The sequence below is a fragment of the Myzus persicae genome, unplaced genomic scaffold (assembly GCF_001856785.1).
Source record: "Myzus persicae strain clone G006 unplaced genomic scaffold, MPER_G0061.0, whole genome shotgun sequence".
NCBI lineage: Eukaryota > Metazoa > Arthropoda > Insecta > Hemiptera > Aphididae > Myzus > Myzus persicae.
This window is the reverse complement of record NW_019100469.1, coordinates 1,137,327-1,153,549: the sequence shown is the minus strand read 5'-3', so window position 1 is coordinate 1,153,549 and position 16,223 is coordinate 1,137,327. Positions and strand designations below refer to the sequence as shown.

The window sequence follows — 16,223 nt, the reverse complement described above, 5'->3', positions numbered from 1 at the left end:
ACGTACAAATTTTATTCGCTCAATAATTGTTGATTTTGATTTTTGATAGGTCTTCCCGATTGACATTTACGCTTACAATTTGGTAAATCAAACAAATCTATTGAAAAGTAGAACAAAAAAAATAAAAAATAAAAACATTTTAATTAGTTATTTTAAAATAGTAAAATTGTTATTATTTCATACTAGATTTGATTTCGTAAAAATACTAATAAAAACAACATTTTTTATCAATGATTTTAGTTGTTGGTTAAAATATTAATATAGTATTCATGTTATATTTTTTTTTTTTTGTATACAATACTAATTTATAAAGTGAATAAAAAGTAAAAATTAAAACTCACTATAAATTATAGAACTGTAAAAAATATCAAACTGACAGAACATTGTTAATACCAAAACTGTACAAATTGTTTCGTAAACTATTTTAAGTTTACAAGATAAATTAAGTTTTTATTTACAACACAATATTATCTAAACCAATTATGTTAAAGTTGGACTTTAAGTAAATTTTATAATATTTTTGACATTTTTTGGGGGGAGAGTTTTTCCTAGTACTTATAAGCAATCTAACGGGAAACAAAAAAATTGTTATTTTTAAGCTTACCATTTGGAATTTAGATACAACTTTCAAATTAAAGATATGGTCTGAAAAAACTTTGTAAGTGTTTCCTTTCAGGTGAAAAATCGATAACAGACAAATCTGAAAATAAACACATCATTATAAGATATCAATACATCCATCGTATACACCCTCTCAAAAGCCCGAAAAATAATTGAAAGTAAACTTCCGTATAATGTCGCTATAAAACACAAATTATTCGATTTCTTCGATGTTCTCAGTAACACATCTCGGTTATCCGTTTGAAATATTAACACACAATCAATTCCCAGGTCTATTCAAATACGACGCTGCCAGATTAAAGCGAGAATCGTGTTTCCTGTCGAGGTGATTGTGGTGGTAGGGCTGAATTGATATGTAATTTTGTTACATTCGAAACGACCACGCCCTGGACGCAGTGTGTCTGTCACACGAATACATACAAAGACGCATTTTTGTCTTTTTTTTCCCTACGGGGTCCTTTGCTCAGTTGAAAAAAGCCACCCGTTGACACTTCATTTGCAGCGAACGGCAAAATTGTATACCTAATAAGATAACTTAGAGATAACTCGAATCCTTTTTTTCTCTTACAACTCACGTGTTTACAGTCACCAACTGTATTAAATTTTCTATCAATCGTAGTTCAAAGTGAAGTAATAAAATCGTAACTTTATTTTTATTTTTATTTTTTACTTTTTACTCTCAAGTAGTTAATAACAACAACACCAACAAATATAAAAATCAAATATTTAGTAAATACACAATTATATTGGCTGTATAATGATAAATAAGGAAGGGATATATAGACGAATTGAAAAAGTAAACATTAAAGTAAATTCTTTCCAAGAAACATACCCTCAGTTCGATTTTGTGAAATGGTGACGATAAAAACTTTTTTTCATCACACATTCGACATGATTTTATTCTATGTCTCATCACACTGTGTTAACTGGTTTGCTTGTAAGGTGTAAATGTTAAAAAAAATTAGCTAATGAATATCAGTAATATATTTACGTGTATTGAATTAATTATTCAAAATACAATTTAAGATTCAAAACAAAGATATAAATGCATTGATTTCACAACATTCTGATTTTTATGTATGTATGACTATATTTAGAGTAAAACTTTTAATCTAAAAGTTTCATTATTAACTTTTTAGGTTGAGAATTTCATTTAGTTGACACTCTAAAAAGGTCGTTTCTCGATTTTTGTTTACATAACTCCCTAAGCGTAATGAAAAACAACCGACATTTAATATACATCAGTATTATTGTTTTTAATAAAATCGATGTTTATTATTTTATATAAAAACTTGAAATTGAAAATGTATAATATTAAAATGAATCATTATTATATTAAAATTAGTGTTCTATATATTGAGACAGTGTTGTAGACAAATATGTATTGATTATATTCGTATTCCATTGATGGACAAGAGTTAATCTGAAAATATTCTCAAAATATTTATGAATTTTTCAAGACAATAGTTTCTATAAAATTAAAATAAAGCTATAAATTCTAGACGAATTAAAGTATTATTCAATTTTCAATAAAGTATATTTGTATTTAAAATTACAATATTAAATTTTATTTGTATATTTTAATAACTGCCTATCAATAACACAATTTTTCAATTCTTTATGGAGCAACTAATTTATATAAGTCTAAGAACCGTATTCACTTTTGAATATTTGTTTATGTTTTATTAAATATATTAATGATTTCAAAATGTTGAATACTTATTGCGGTTGAAAATAAAACATTAATTAACATATAAACTAGATGTTCAAAGATATTTTTATTCAAAAACATCATTGTAACATTTATTTATTTATTTATTATGCATACTTTTTTTTCTTAACAATTTTAATACATTTGATCACTATAGTAAACTCAATTATTTGTTAAACCTAATGATTTAAATATTAAATTATGTTGAAATTTAAATAATAAATAACCCAATTAAAACCTCAAGAAATAATTAAAAACGGATTTATCTTTTTTATTCTACAAAATATTATATTTATTTATGTCTAGCGTTGTCCTAATTTAACAATTTTCCTCATATAATAGAAGACCGATAATAATTTGCTTATACATAACACAATTTCAAAATACACGCGCATCAGTGTACATCTGGATCAATAATTATAATAGTTTTCGCTCTAGCAACTTATATAATACTTTAGATGAATGTTTAAAATTTTTATATTTTTATCAATGAAATAATTTTAAATGTTACCCAGTATTTGTTCATATTATTATTATTTTTATTTTTATTACCAAAAAATGATTCAGTTATTTTTAAAATTATAGTATTTTTAGTTTATTTGAATAATTAAGTATTCACTTAGATACGTTTAAGATTTAATCGTTATTATTTTAGTAGAATTCAAACACAAAACTATCTAATTTAATTATATTGTTAATAATTCGTTATGTACATAATTCCGTTTTATTTTATTTGATGACTCCAGTCGTCAAATAAAACAAAAAATGCAGTTAATACAGGTGCAAGTTCTAAAATCCGTCGCGTATATACAAATGGCAAATGAGGACAGCTGTGTGACAATATAGTGGTTAAAAAATAAATCGAAACAAATATATTTTATTAGGGGCTTCTAACTAAAATATTTGAGGGGGAATGAATTTTAAAGTATAAAAATACCCTCAAGGGTACTGACCGAACATTGTATTGCTTTTTGTAGAACCTAATTAACTACCGTGAAGTAGAGTTCTTACGTTTCATTAAAACAATACAAACGTAAAAAATTCTCCTTCGAAAAAACAATACACTATTATCATGATAGGCGTTAAAATCAACAGTCGTAAAACGAATTTATTGCGCATCACTCTATTTTTTTCTGGTCTTCTACTTGAACCATATATTCGATACTATGTTACATTTTTACTGCTCTTTTATAGCTCTTATTTAATACTTAAGCCATTGATGGATGGAAAAACGGTAACACTAAGATTTATGATGACCACCAGACCTTGCCAATTCGGAAGATTTCGATCAGTAACATAAAATCCAGAAAAAATGTATATTTTATCACGTGTAAATAAGATTGATATATTTTTCAATCAAATGGGTACTAATTTTAAAACACTCTATTAAATGTATTTATTTCATAAACATTTAACAGAAACCTATAAAATAAAATAATAATAATCTAACCAATCAGTTTACAACTTATAAACGAAAATCGAATAAGGTATAATTTTTATTTTTATTTTATACACTGTCTTTATTGTAGAATTCGGATTTTCTTCAAAACAGTTTTCAAAGTAAATTAAAGTAAATATAATTGTTAATAACACCATAGATTTATATAACATTTAGTCGTAAAACCGAACTTTATTGGTAAATAAAACATACGGATAGCTTAATATATTTAAATTTGAATTAGTGTATATTACAATACTTACTTCCTCAAGAAACACAGATTAAATAATCTACCCTTCAATTATAGCAAATAATTTATACTTAGAATAATTGGTACTTTAATAAAACTCGAAATTGAAATATCACAATTGTACAGCAATATTTTTAATAAAATATTTATTTCCAACCTTGTCAATTTGTAATTTAAAATTTATTCTCGATGTTAAATATTTTGAGTTGTAGCCTTAAATGGTTAAAAAAAATTCAGTTTAGATTCTGAGTAAAGTGATGAATGTATTAGTTGTACAACGATGTGTGCATGAGTTTTTGTTTGTGTATTATCATTTTTATGAATGGAAAAATGTGATAAAAAGTGGTTTTCTGACAAAAACTTTTATCTAGTTGATTTTTTGCAGTATCAATAGCAGGCTAATTCCCAGTAATTTGCAAAACAATCAGAAAAAAATGTAATTAAAAATTATGACGAAAAACGGCGATGTTAACTAGAATATCAAATTTCGAAAAAATTGATGTTGTTTTTCAAATAAACGTACAGACTTGAATATTCACTAACTATTTAAATTATCGTATTTTAGAATATGGTATGATTTCTAAAATGTTTAGTTACATTACAAGCTATTTATACATTTTACATTTTCAACTTTTTTCTCCATTTATATTCCATAATAAATGTATTATTAATCACAAAAGCCATATATTATTATATTTTTCAATACTTTCCAATATTACCCAAAACTGTAAATATATAAATTTAAAAATATTAAAAATCCAGTAACAATTTTTTTTATATATGCTTGAACATCAAAACTCGATGAAATTAAATATTTTATAATTTTATATTATTATGATAAAATTTATACCACAAACCTGTTCACAACGTATTGGCCTAAAAGTTATTAAATATAATATTTTATTTAATGTTATTATAGTTATGAGAGCAGAGTTTTTAAATAAAAATTCCATATTCATATAATACAATACTATCTTTATCTTAAACTTGTTGTATTAGCTTTTGTTTATAAACAATGCAGTTTCTTTAAATTTCCACTTCACAAAGACATTTTTACATTTAAAAAAAATATTTTTGTTATTATCCATTATTATTATTTGAGAGTTTTTGTTGTGATTAGATTACAACTGCTTGTGTGTCATATTACACATGTTTTATAAACACACTCCCATATACACACTTATCGAATATCATATTTATAAATTGTATCGCATAAATCTGATAAGCAAGATTATTGATTAATAACAACACATTATTAAATATCAATTTATATTGATGTACCTATAGATCGACATACTAATTATTATTTTTAATAATTTTAATACATTTTTATATCATTAAAGATTTTCTTTTGTTGGTCATCTTTGCAACTTCCTGTGTCACTCATAATATCTCCAATAATAATTGTATAATATATGAGATGTTTTTCGCAAAAATTAGTTCAACATACTGTATTGCGAACAAAATATGAATTACTAAATAATATGATTGAATTATAAAACCTTAAGAATTGGAGGCTGATTTGTCATCTTTGCTCAGAATCGTTTTTGTATGAAATTGTTTTATATTAAATTCAAATTTAACATATTATTATCCAATTCCTTATTTTTTCTCCATCAAAAAACCAGAAACTTGTGAGAACTGATTAACATAATACTACCACTTGATCCTGTAGCGTTTATTCGCCAACTCAATATCAGTTATACATAGGCGGGGGCCACTTACCACCCTGAAAATATAGCCACAGAAGAACACCACAATTACCCTATCCGTCCACCTGATAACCTACCTGATGCCCTCTGCAACCCACTTTTGCCCGAAAATCGTATCCACCATTCTGCTAAACGATATCCTCTACTTTTCCGCCAATGCCCCAAAATAAATATTCTCAAAAAAAAACCCCATAACATTATGATATAATAATATATTTATATATATTTGATTGTTTAAGTTTCCTGGCCAAAAAGCATATCTATTTTCTATTTGAGATTCCAAAACGTAAATTTCTATTTATTTATTATTTTTTTTGTGAAATGCTAATTTGCAGAAGTGCGCTTTTTATGCAAACCCACGCACCGGAAACCGTGGGAAATCACGGAGACGGTTTTCCAATCAGTTATCTGTTCACTTTGTATCACACTTAATACAGCCGGATATTCGCTGAAGGATGTACCAGGGAATTTTTAAAGGTTTGATGAATTAATTTAATTCAAAAGTCTCCACGAGGAAACGAAGTACCTCTCGCCATTTTATCTACACTTATACAGTGGTACACAGTATACTTCTACCATGGTGCTCTTAAATCAACCACTGCAACTGTCTTACAAACATTATAATGCCACTAAGACCAATCATCAATATACAACGCGCGCATTCACATTAACTATAACTACCTACCTACTAAACACTACTACAGCTTAACTCTTAAGCATCTCTAACTAGCATTAAACAAGTTTCATTAATACCAGGACTACATCTGTACACCATGTCTACGAAGAATTATCCATAAACATCAAAACTTTAGTCCGTAAAGTGTAAATATGTATGGATAAAAAAGTTCTTAACTTATACTTCGATTTCAGCGATAGAAGTATAGAACCTTCTATAAAATTATAAATTACTATTAAATAAAAATTATTATCGTTATTGTGAAAGTTTAAAGCTCTCAAATCTAGGCATTTTTTACTCTTCTCTACCGTTCTACTCGATATACCACTATTTGATCAAGCCTTAAAAGTTATGGCGCATCCGAGTTGGGTCCCGAATACTAGAGGCTAATCGCAGGTAGTGTACTAGTTGGGTCCCGGATTTTAAAAGGTGCTATACTAGTTGGGTCCCGGATTTTTAAAGGTGCTATACTAGTTGGGTCCCGAATTATTATAGATATTCCACTAGTTCCTGAATATTTTTTAGTAAGTACTACACTATACTAACATTTTCATTCCCATTTCAACAGACTGTCTATGATCTATTTAGACCACAGGTATGGTTAAAAATGTTTTTACAGTTTTTTTTTTAAATATTAAAAATACTAAGTATAAGCAATTGATAGTTAGTAAAAATATTTTACAATAATATTAATACAATTTTATTAAATTGAAAAGTAAATGAAAAGTACTTATACGTATATAATATGACTATTGGGATATTCGTAATACAAAATACGTATGTGGTTTTCGGGCATTCACCTAATAATTTCAGTGTTATCGGTAATATTTGATAATTGTTGACATATCTTATAATAAACTATCTGGAACAGCGATAAATGCCGGTTAAACATCGACGAGTCATCTATCAACGACTTTATAGCTTACACGTTGCACACCTATCGTTACACGTTGGTAGTAAGTGTTCTGTGTTGTAGCTAAAATAATTCAGGACCTAACTAGTGTAGTACCTAAAATAATTCGGGACCCAACTAGTGTAGCAATTATAAATGTGGGATCCAACTCGGATGCAGCCAAAAGTTATATTGTCATCATTTTCAATTTTAAGGTGATTGAAAATAAATGCATGGTTGCATAATAGGTACAATAGGTCAATTAGTATAAAATATTTACATATATTATGTATAGGTATTAGGTACCTACATTAAATTAATATATTTTTTTTCCATTCGTTATGATACAATAAATAGTACCTACAATTATTATTTATACTTAACCAATATAACTATTATTTGTTTGACTAAAATCAAAGTAATTTATATTTAATAACACCTTTCTAATGCTATCGTTGCATAACAATGTATCAATGTTTTAACTAATAAGTATAGTTATAAATTTAATTTTTGACCAACTATAAAACTAAGCAATACCTATACAATATGTAAATACACTATACAGAATACATATTAAAATGTATTATTATTTCATTTATTTTTTATATTTTATGTATAGATATTATACTCGTTGAAGAAACTAATTCATATAATAAGAATTAATATCATAAACACATACCTACGCCTAAAATCAATTGTTGGCTGTCTGAACTATCTAGTTGCACAGTTGAGGGTAGAAAAAGGCTATAGTGTCATAAAGTTATTTGGAGCCGTCCGTACTCGTAAAGTAATATCATTTTTATATTTACCAGTCATTTACTAATGACTTCACTCAAACTTCACTAAAACTAAAAAGGTTCATAGCATCAAAATTAGTTAATTGCTACCTTTGGAAAAATAAAATATTATCCAAAGACGATTAATAGTATATATTCTTCTTTTTTCAATACGGTTTATAGATACTTATCAGTTATTCGCAAAACCAAATTATTTTACATTTAAAATTTTACAAATAATGAAAGCTGTACGATTTAATACAATTCATTATGTCGTATGTCAATCTTACACATTATTATCATTATGAATCAACTCATTGTATTTTATATCAACTATTTTAAATTATTGATCATTATAATTCATTTATATTCAATTATAAATATTATAAAAGTAGTTATGAGTCAATCGCATTATTGAAATAATTCTTAGCAAAGTTTAGTTTAACCAAAAATAGTCGAATAAAAAATTTAAAAATATGTATTGTCTGTCTCATTATTCACTCAAGGTAAGTACTGATAAAATTGTTTGAAATTTTAACACTCTATAAATAAAAGAACAACTATTTAAGTAACACTAATACTTCCAAAATAAAGAAAAACTTTAAAGTAATAATAATTTAAAATTACTGAATAATCAAAATCTCTTGGCTTCACTCAGAATTCAAAACTAAAAACTGTTTTTTCATTAACAAACAATTTATATTCAAAAAAAATATATATTAATTGTGTAAATATCCTTTTTTGTCTTTAACTCATCAAAACATTAAAATCCATAATCAAAACAAACGAATAATTATTATTGTCAGCCAAAAATCTTGTGAAGTATTATATAATATATAATATAAACATATATTATATTATATGCATGTTTTTCTACTTATAAATTGTGGAATTACACTAGGATAATGAATAATATAATATATTATAATGTAGATACTTGTATTTTGAATCAATTTTATAGGTATTGCTCATTTTTATCTTACAATACATTGAATCCAAACTTTAACAAATCTATGTATATATATATAAAAATATTAAAAGCATGTGTACAACCTTCTTGTTGTTAAACTGTGTGTGAAATTATTAAAGAATCAATGATTAATCAAACAAAATATTAAAACCATTAACTAATGTTAAACAACTAAGTTTTATTTAAAGATTATTTTTTTATTATTACATGTGGCTTAAAATAATTTCATATGATACATATGTTTGGCATCAATGTGAGATTATTAGTCGATACAAATATTTGAGCGCTCGTTACTGCTCCAGGCCGAGTCAAGCAGTATGCTATGTATCTTTACTTGTACCAATTGAACTAGTATTTCTCACTCTCGTATAAAGTGCTCTCTAGCTTCCTTCGCTTTGGACATTTTATACATACATTAAGCTTAAATAGCGTAGGACAATGTAAAAAATTGAGCCCATAATATTAAGCCATTTCAACGCTAGAGACTTTTAAAGTTTTCATTTTTGTTACCTATTCACTAACTAAGTCATCATTCAAATTATAAGGCGCCTTCTGTTTAGGTAAAAAGTGATATTTTGCACAAAGATGGCCATAAGTAATGGCGAAAATCCGAAAATTCTAATTTTCTTACAATTAGTGACGTTATATGGTAGGAAATTCTGAAATCCTAAAATAATAATAATTTGGCAAACAAAAAATAAACAAATGCGACGACTATTAGCAAAGTGAAACAAAATTTCAATAGTCACCTAAGATACTTGTATATAATCCTATCTGTATTACCCGACTCTACCAGGATTAAAATTAATCTATCTTTCTATCGTTTTCCTTGTTGTTTCAGTTTAAATATTATGTTGTACAAATCCTTATATAGTAAATTATATTATATTTTGAATGTGGACATAAAAAATTCAAGACACAACCAAAAAGAATCAGCTTATCAGAGTAAGTTAGTAGATCTAAATTGTGAGGTATCGTACTTGTGTAACAGCGCCAGGTGTTGACAATGCATAAGTCGCCAATTTATTCAGAAACAGGCCGAGTGTTAAGCAGTGAAAATGAAATAGCATTTTTGTCCATGAAAGAAATAGTTAAGCGTAGTAATGTGCTAAAAAAATAGTAGGCTTGGACACAATCCGTATATATATATATACATTATACATATCTCATATATATATCGACACATTGGTAGGCTCACTTATTTTGTATGTTGATATTTAATAACTTGACTTTTTTTGACGGATAGTTTTTTGACGATTATTATTATTATATTAAATTATCTGACAGATTAAATAAGTTTCTTTCAAAGAGGTGTCCAGGGGTGATGTAAGGATTTCAGAACTCCCTATTTAGGATAATTTAAAAACGCTTTCGGTGATCTGCGAATATATACTTTAGACATAACTAAATATTAAAATTGTAATTTATATGAGAGATGTGAATATGTGATAAAAGTATAAAATGTTATATACCCACGACTGAGATCACCAACCTTATGAGAGATCTGAGTTAAGCCTTCCCTAGAAGTAATCCTAAACATAAAAAATCCCCCCCCCCCCAAGGAAGATGATGGTTATTCCATAGATTTATTTTATAAATTGTATACTTTATTAATTGATACTGCTTTGTATGCAGGTGTGATTATTTCTTAGAATTTCTAGAAATTGATTTTGGTATTTTGTGTCAGCATATTCAACAATTCAAATTATTTAAAAATCAATCAAAAATTACACAATTATCATATTATAAATATGCCTATTGACAGTCCATGTCTAATTTCAAATATAAAGTCGTAGCTCATAGTTGCATTGTAATTTAAACAATCAACAAACTGTGTCTCAAATAACGTTATTCTATTATAATAACATGCTATAAGCTTAAAATAATACAACATTAAAATTAACTTATCGGACTAACATATATATAAATTACATTATAAAAGTATTCTTATAAAAAATCTAATTATGTAGTACATATTCAACAGTATTTTTGTAAACATTTTTAAAAGGAAAATTCTTTACAACACTCACATATGTACGATTGAACGACTTTATTCAATAAATCAACACGCTTATAACATATTATATGACTATATTATGACTGATATTGTATAACACGTCATTTAAAATCAACTATGGTGATATAAAAATAGAACGACAACCAATGATTCATTCATATATTAAAATTGATACATTTTATGTAATATGCCCACATCAAAATACTACCAAGTGATTTCGTTTAAACTAACATGTGCGCTTCAAATGTATTTTTAGTTGGAAACACAATTCTTCTGTGGTAAAGACTTCTAAAATAATTTGAAGGAAGCCATAATTTTTTCTTAATTAAAATCCAAATTATTGTTAGTTTTTGTACAAAATAATTAAAACAGTTTCCCTTTCCTCGGAAAGTTTGTAAATTGAAATATAGTATAAACTTACCTATATTCAATCGACTACCTTATAAATGTAAAAAGTAGTAAGTAGAAATATCAACTAACTAATTTGTTGAAATAAAAATGATATACAACTATGACGTATAGTGCAGTCTTAATACATATTTCTTATAATTATATACCATTAATAACACATAAAACTAGTTGAATTAAACTAAATAAAAACATTACAAATTAAACTAGTGTGCATTTTACAGTATTAAATTTAAAAAAAAAAACATATTTTCGATACCCATGTATGTAAGTTGTTAGTTTTATTAAAATTATGTAATATACTCATTATAGATGTATAAGTATAACAATATTTAACCACAAATAGACGAAACACGAGTTGTACGTAACTATATATTTTATTTTAAATTTATCAAAATAAAATAATCATTCAATATTTATGAAAGTTGTGAGTTAAGTAGGTACTAGCAATTATTTCATAATCATATTATGTTCATCTATATACAATTTTCAGAAATATACAGTTATATTATCTACTAATTTAAAAAAATAGTTTAAAACAATAAATAAATATTTCAAAATTGTAACTCCAAGGAAACTGAATGATTGAACCCTCAACAAGTATTTTTCGAAACCTGTGTTTTTTGAAACGCGTACAAGACATAGAAGTTTAGTTAGTAAATAGATGAACCGTGTTTGTTTAAAATTGTATGAAATGATTAACGTTCTACGGATAAAATATATAGAGATCAATTTCGAGAAAGAATATCTCAAGTAAAATTCTATTGGGAGTTGTAAATCACTTCAAGTATCTGAAGAAATAATTAAATTTCTTTAAAAGTTCTATCCAAGCAATAACGGAATTTCCCAAGACAATAGCCATAACACGCGTCTACAATTTTAAGCCTACCTTTACTTATTGCACAAAACTAGCTCAGTATAGTTTGTAAATAAAGCGGGATTGAAGTAAAAACCTAACTTAAAATAACCACTTTTAAATTTATCTAAGTAGTTTTAAAAATAAATATACTAATCATTTTTAGTACTAAATGTTATAAGTTGCAACTGAGAGAAAATCCCTGGATTAAAGATGGCAGGAAGGGTACCTATTTCCCAGGACTTTTTTTTTGTTTCTGATTCATGAAAAGCTTCGGAACTACTTTCGCATTACATTAGAGCCACTTATATAAGTGATAATGTGCATAAGTTTTATAAGTACATTACTAAATCAAAAACAATAACAATATTGTTGGCATTATTTGTTTGCAGAAAATTGGTATAATTGATATTTTTTATTCATAGAAATATGTTAATTTTATAAAGACATAATCGCTAAATTATCTAATCAATGTCTTCTAGTTTATGAAAAGGATAGTTGGGCTGTTGTTTCTAGATGCTAATTTGTTAGAGGTATTTGCCTCTTTGAAAACCACCATATGAGTTATAATTTTTATTTGCTCATGCTGTTAAAAACATTTGCTGCGTCACTAAACCCAACAGTATAATTTTATTATATTACGTTTAAGCATAAAAATTAATTTACCCTTAACCACAGCCATGTCATGAGACAAACACGATGCCTTACATTTTAAATTCATATACCATTCTTCAACTTTTTTACCTAATTTATACGTACTAAAATAAATTGAACTTACCCCGATTCTTCCGAGCAGCAGCGCGTCCATTTCACATTCAGCAACTGGATTTGCAACTGCTGGTGCTGGTGCCGGGTCATTGATAATATTTTCTTCAGAATGAACGGTTTTATCGATATTACTCATTGTATTCTGAAAAACAACTTTATTAATCAATCCATTCAATATATTATACTCTTAAAATAGGTACCGTAATATCTCGTAAACAGTACAGTTTTTTTAAAAATAAATCCAATGCCTTTAAAAAGCTAATGTGATATAACCTAAAAAAAGATTTTAACTCTGGACCCTCGTCTATGTTTATGTCAGTGGGCAATTCGGTTCTACACATTTTTTTGTGTAGATAAAATAAATTCACCAAGTAGGTATCATTAAAAGTATAAATTATTATTTCTGTAACTTTTAACGAAATGACAAACCACGAAAAATCAACAACTTGCTTATTGATTTCTAACATAATATTCAAATATGAATAGTAAATAATAATGTTATAAATTGTTACTGTTAATCGAAGACCACAATATCTAACCAACCGCCGACCGCGAACACCCCCACGTCATATCTCAGATGAAATGGAAATTTGAAGGAAAAGATTGAATATTTAATATCTAAATGTCCCCACACTACAGTTAGTGATAAGTACTATGTAGTTTGCGTTTTGTTGGTAAACTGTAATTTATGCACTAACTCAGTCCTATCCTGGGCTCTTGCATTGCTAAAAATTACTTCTTACACTGTCAGTCACTCAAATAAGCTATAAACGTGTTTTTTTTAATTAAAATATATAAAATCATCTCGAGTATCTTGTCACAAGACATTTTAAAAGTGCTATTTTCGTGTTGTCATGTCTATTGAGAAAAAATTGTTTATCAGAATTGACTTCGATCCATTAATTTATGAAAAGGCTTCTAAAATGTAATTGGTAAAAATTATGATTGTATTATCATGTATTACAATACAATGAAAAATTATAACTATTACTGATATTTATGATTTTATAGTTTGGTGTAACGTTTTATTTGGTAGTAAAGTTGTTAAATTTAACATGTAATGTGAGCGAACAGAGAATATTTTTTTTAAGTTTGGAGGTGGCACCTTCAAAACATTTCCCCGTAACAAAAATACTACTACTCTTAGCTTATACAGTAGTATCCATAAATGATCAAATGGTTTGTGTATAAAACTGTTATTAAGAGTTGAGACAAAAATATTTCGAACCTTGGCTAATATCAAATAACATAACAATCAAAACACTACCTAATTTACTCTATCAAGACTGATCATTACATTGTGTGACTAAAAGTCGAGTTTGGAGAATACAGATAAGATCAACATTTACACACTTGTGACACCAAGTGACTAAATGAGCTACATAGCCAACATTTGTCCAGGCTTTAAAATCCGTGGAGCATCATCATCGTCAGTTCTATTTCGAAATTATATTCTATAAGTTTATGTTTGAGAATTGACCTTGTATACTTTATCACACGATAAACTCATTCGTTTGGTGTAATCATTGTACGGTGCGCAATAATGACATTATTATAACACAAAGTTATTGACCCGGCTTCAATAAATGTATCATTAAATTTTTCACTTTTCACAGTCACGCCAAATCATCTTTTTGACGACCGCTGAGTTCACCCACGGACTTTTTGTACCGGAAGCACTTCCTGCGACGCCGTCGCCGTCGCCTACTATACCCTGCCAAGGGAATATGTATAAAGACATTGGTTAAAAATAGATTTTCGTACACTCGATCAGAGAGTTAGAGAACAGTCCGCAGATGAGCTTTTTGATTGTTCCTGGGGGATGAATCGACCGCAAATGGTTAAATTGTGACTGAGGTGACATTGTGTAGTGTCTATATAGACTAATTCACGATTCCGTCTGAGGAGAAAACCGGCCCCACGGACCAATGACTTTTGAGAAGCCGTTACCACCCTCCCCCCGCCACCACTCACAGTTGAATCGCGTCAAAACGCGGTCGACCAACACCTTCGTTTTCACACAGGTATCCGTACTATACTCATCGTACAGCACGCTTTTAACGACCTATTATTATTATTATTATTAATCTACCGTTGTTTGGTTATTCGAATTCGACCTCACGTGTCTAAAATAATATAACATAATATTATAATGTTTAATAGTGAACACATATATAACTATGGGTAAAAAATTGATTTTTTATAGACCATGTGTGATTTTATTTAACTGAGCCAGCCGTTCAGACGATGATTCTTGCTAGTTTTATATTATTATATATCGATAAGGACTTTTAAACCTGTATGACATTATTAAGCTGAAAATAACTAAAATATTGTCATGCATAATTATTATTATATGGGTACACAATGAACCCAACACAAAATTTTAAATTTGTTTTATGAGTAGTACCTTCTTTTATATTTTATAGTAACTTTATCCACAAACTTTGCAAATTCTATAATGACATAATAAACTACTAGATGTAACAAAATACGTAATGTGCCTCGGTATATGATTAGGCGCCTATACGTATATTTATTTGTTTACGTCGTGTATAATTTCGTTTTGAGTTTAACTATACCATTAAGCTCATCAGTTCTTAACCTTTATGTAGGCACATGCAACCCAAGATATTTACCGATTTTCCACGTGACCTTTTTTAAAATAACGTTCCAAATGAACCGTGGGGTACATGCCACCACACCCACTTAGATTTAACGACAAACCGGCTACCGCACTTGAATGTATACCTTACCTAACCTTGATTTATGGCTTTCAAGAACAATATTGTATAACTAATAGTATTTTCTTAATTTGATAGGCTTAACTCATTTTGTACAAAAACATCACATAATTTATATTAATAGAAATTACAACAAAACAACTAAAATTAAAAAAAAAATCATTGTATCTTTTTATTTAAAATCAAAACAATAAAATATTATATTGTCGATGTGAATAAAAAAAGCTTCTATAATATAGTATATGAACAATTTACTGAACAATTTATTAAGATATTTGAAATTTCCAATTTCATAAATACCACATTCGTGACAGTTAAAATATTATTACAACGATAGACAACAATACAATAATCCAATACCAAATACATTTTTTAATGGAAAGA

The 16,223-nt window shown here is 27.3% G+C and overlaps 1 protein-coding gene across 1 annotated transcript in view; it reads right to left on the bottom strand.

Annotated features, from left to right (window-relative positions):
* The window catches only part of LOC111034868 (prolyl endopeptidase FAP), a 236,950-nt gene that overhangs the window by 211,622 nt on the left and 9,105 nt on the right, over positions 1-16,223 (bottom strand). The window contains exon 2 of the mRNA XM_022316311.1: positions 13,106-13,237. Coding sequence (XP_022172003.1) covers positions 13,106-13,231 — 126 coding nt within the window. The 5' untranslated portion in view covers positions 13,232-13,237. The remainder of the gene's footprint in view (positions 1-13,105; positions 13,238-16,223) is intronic.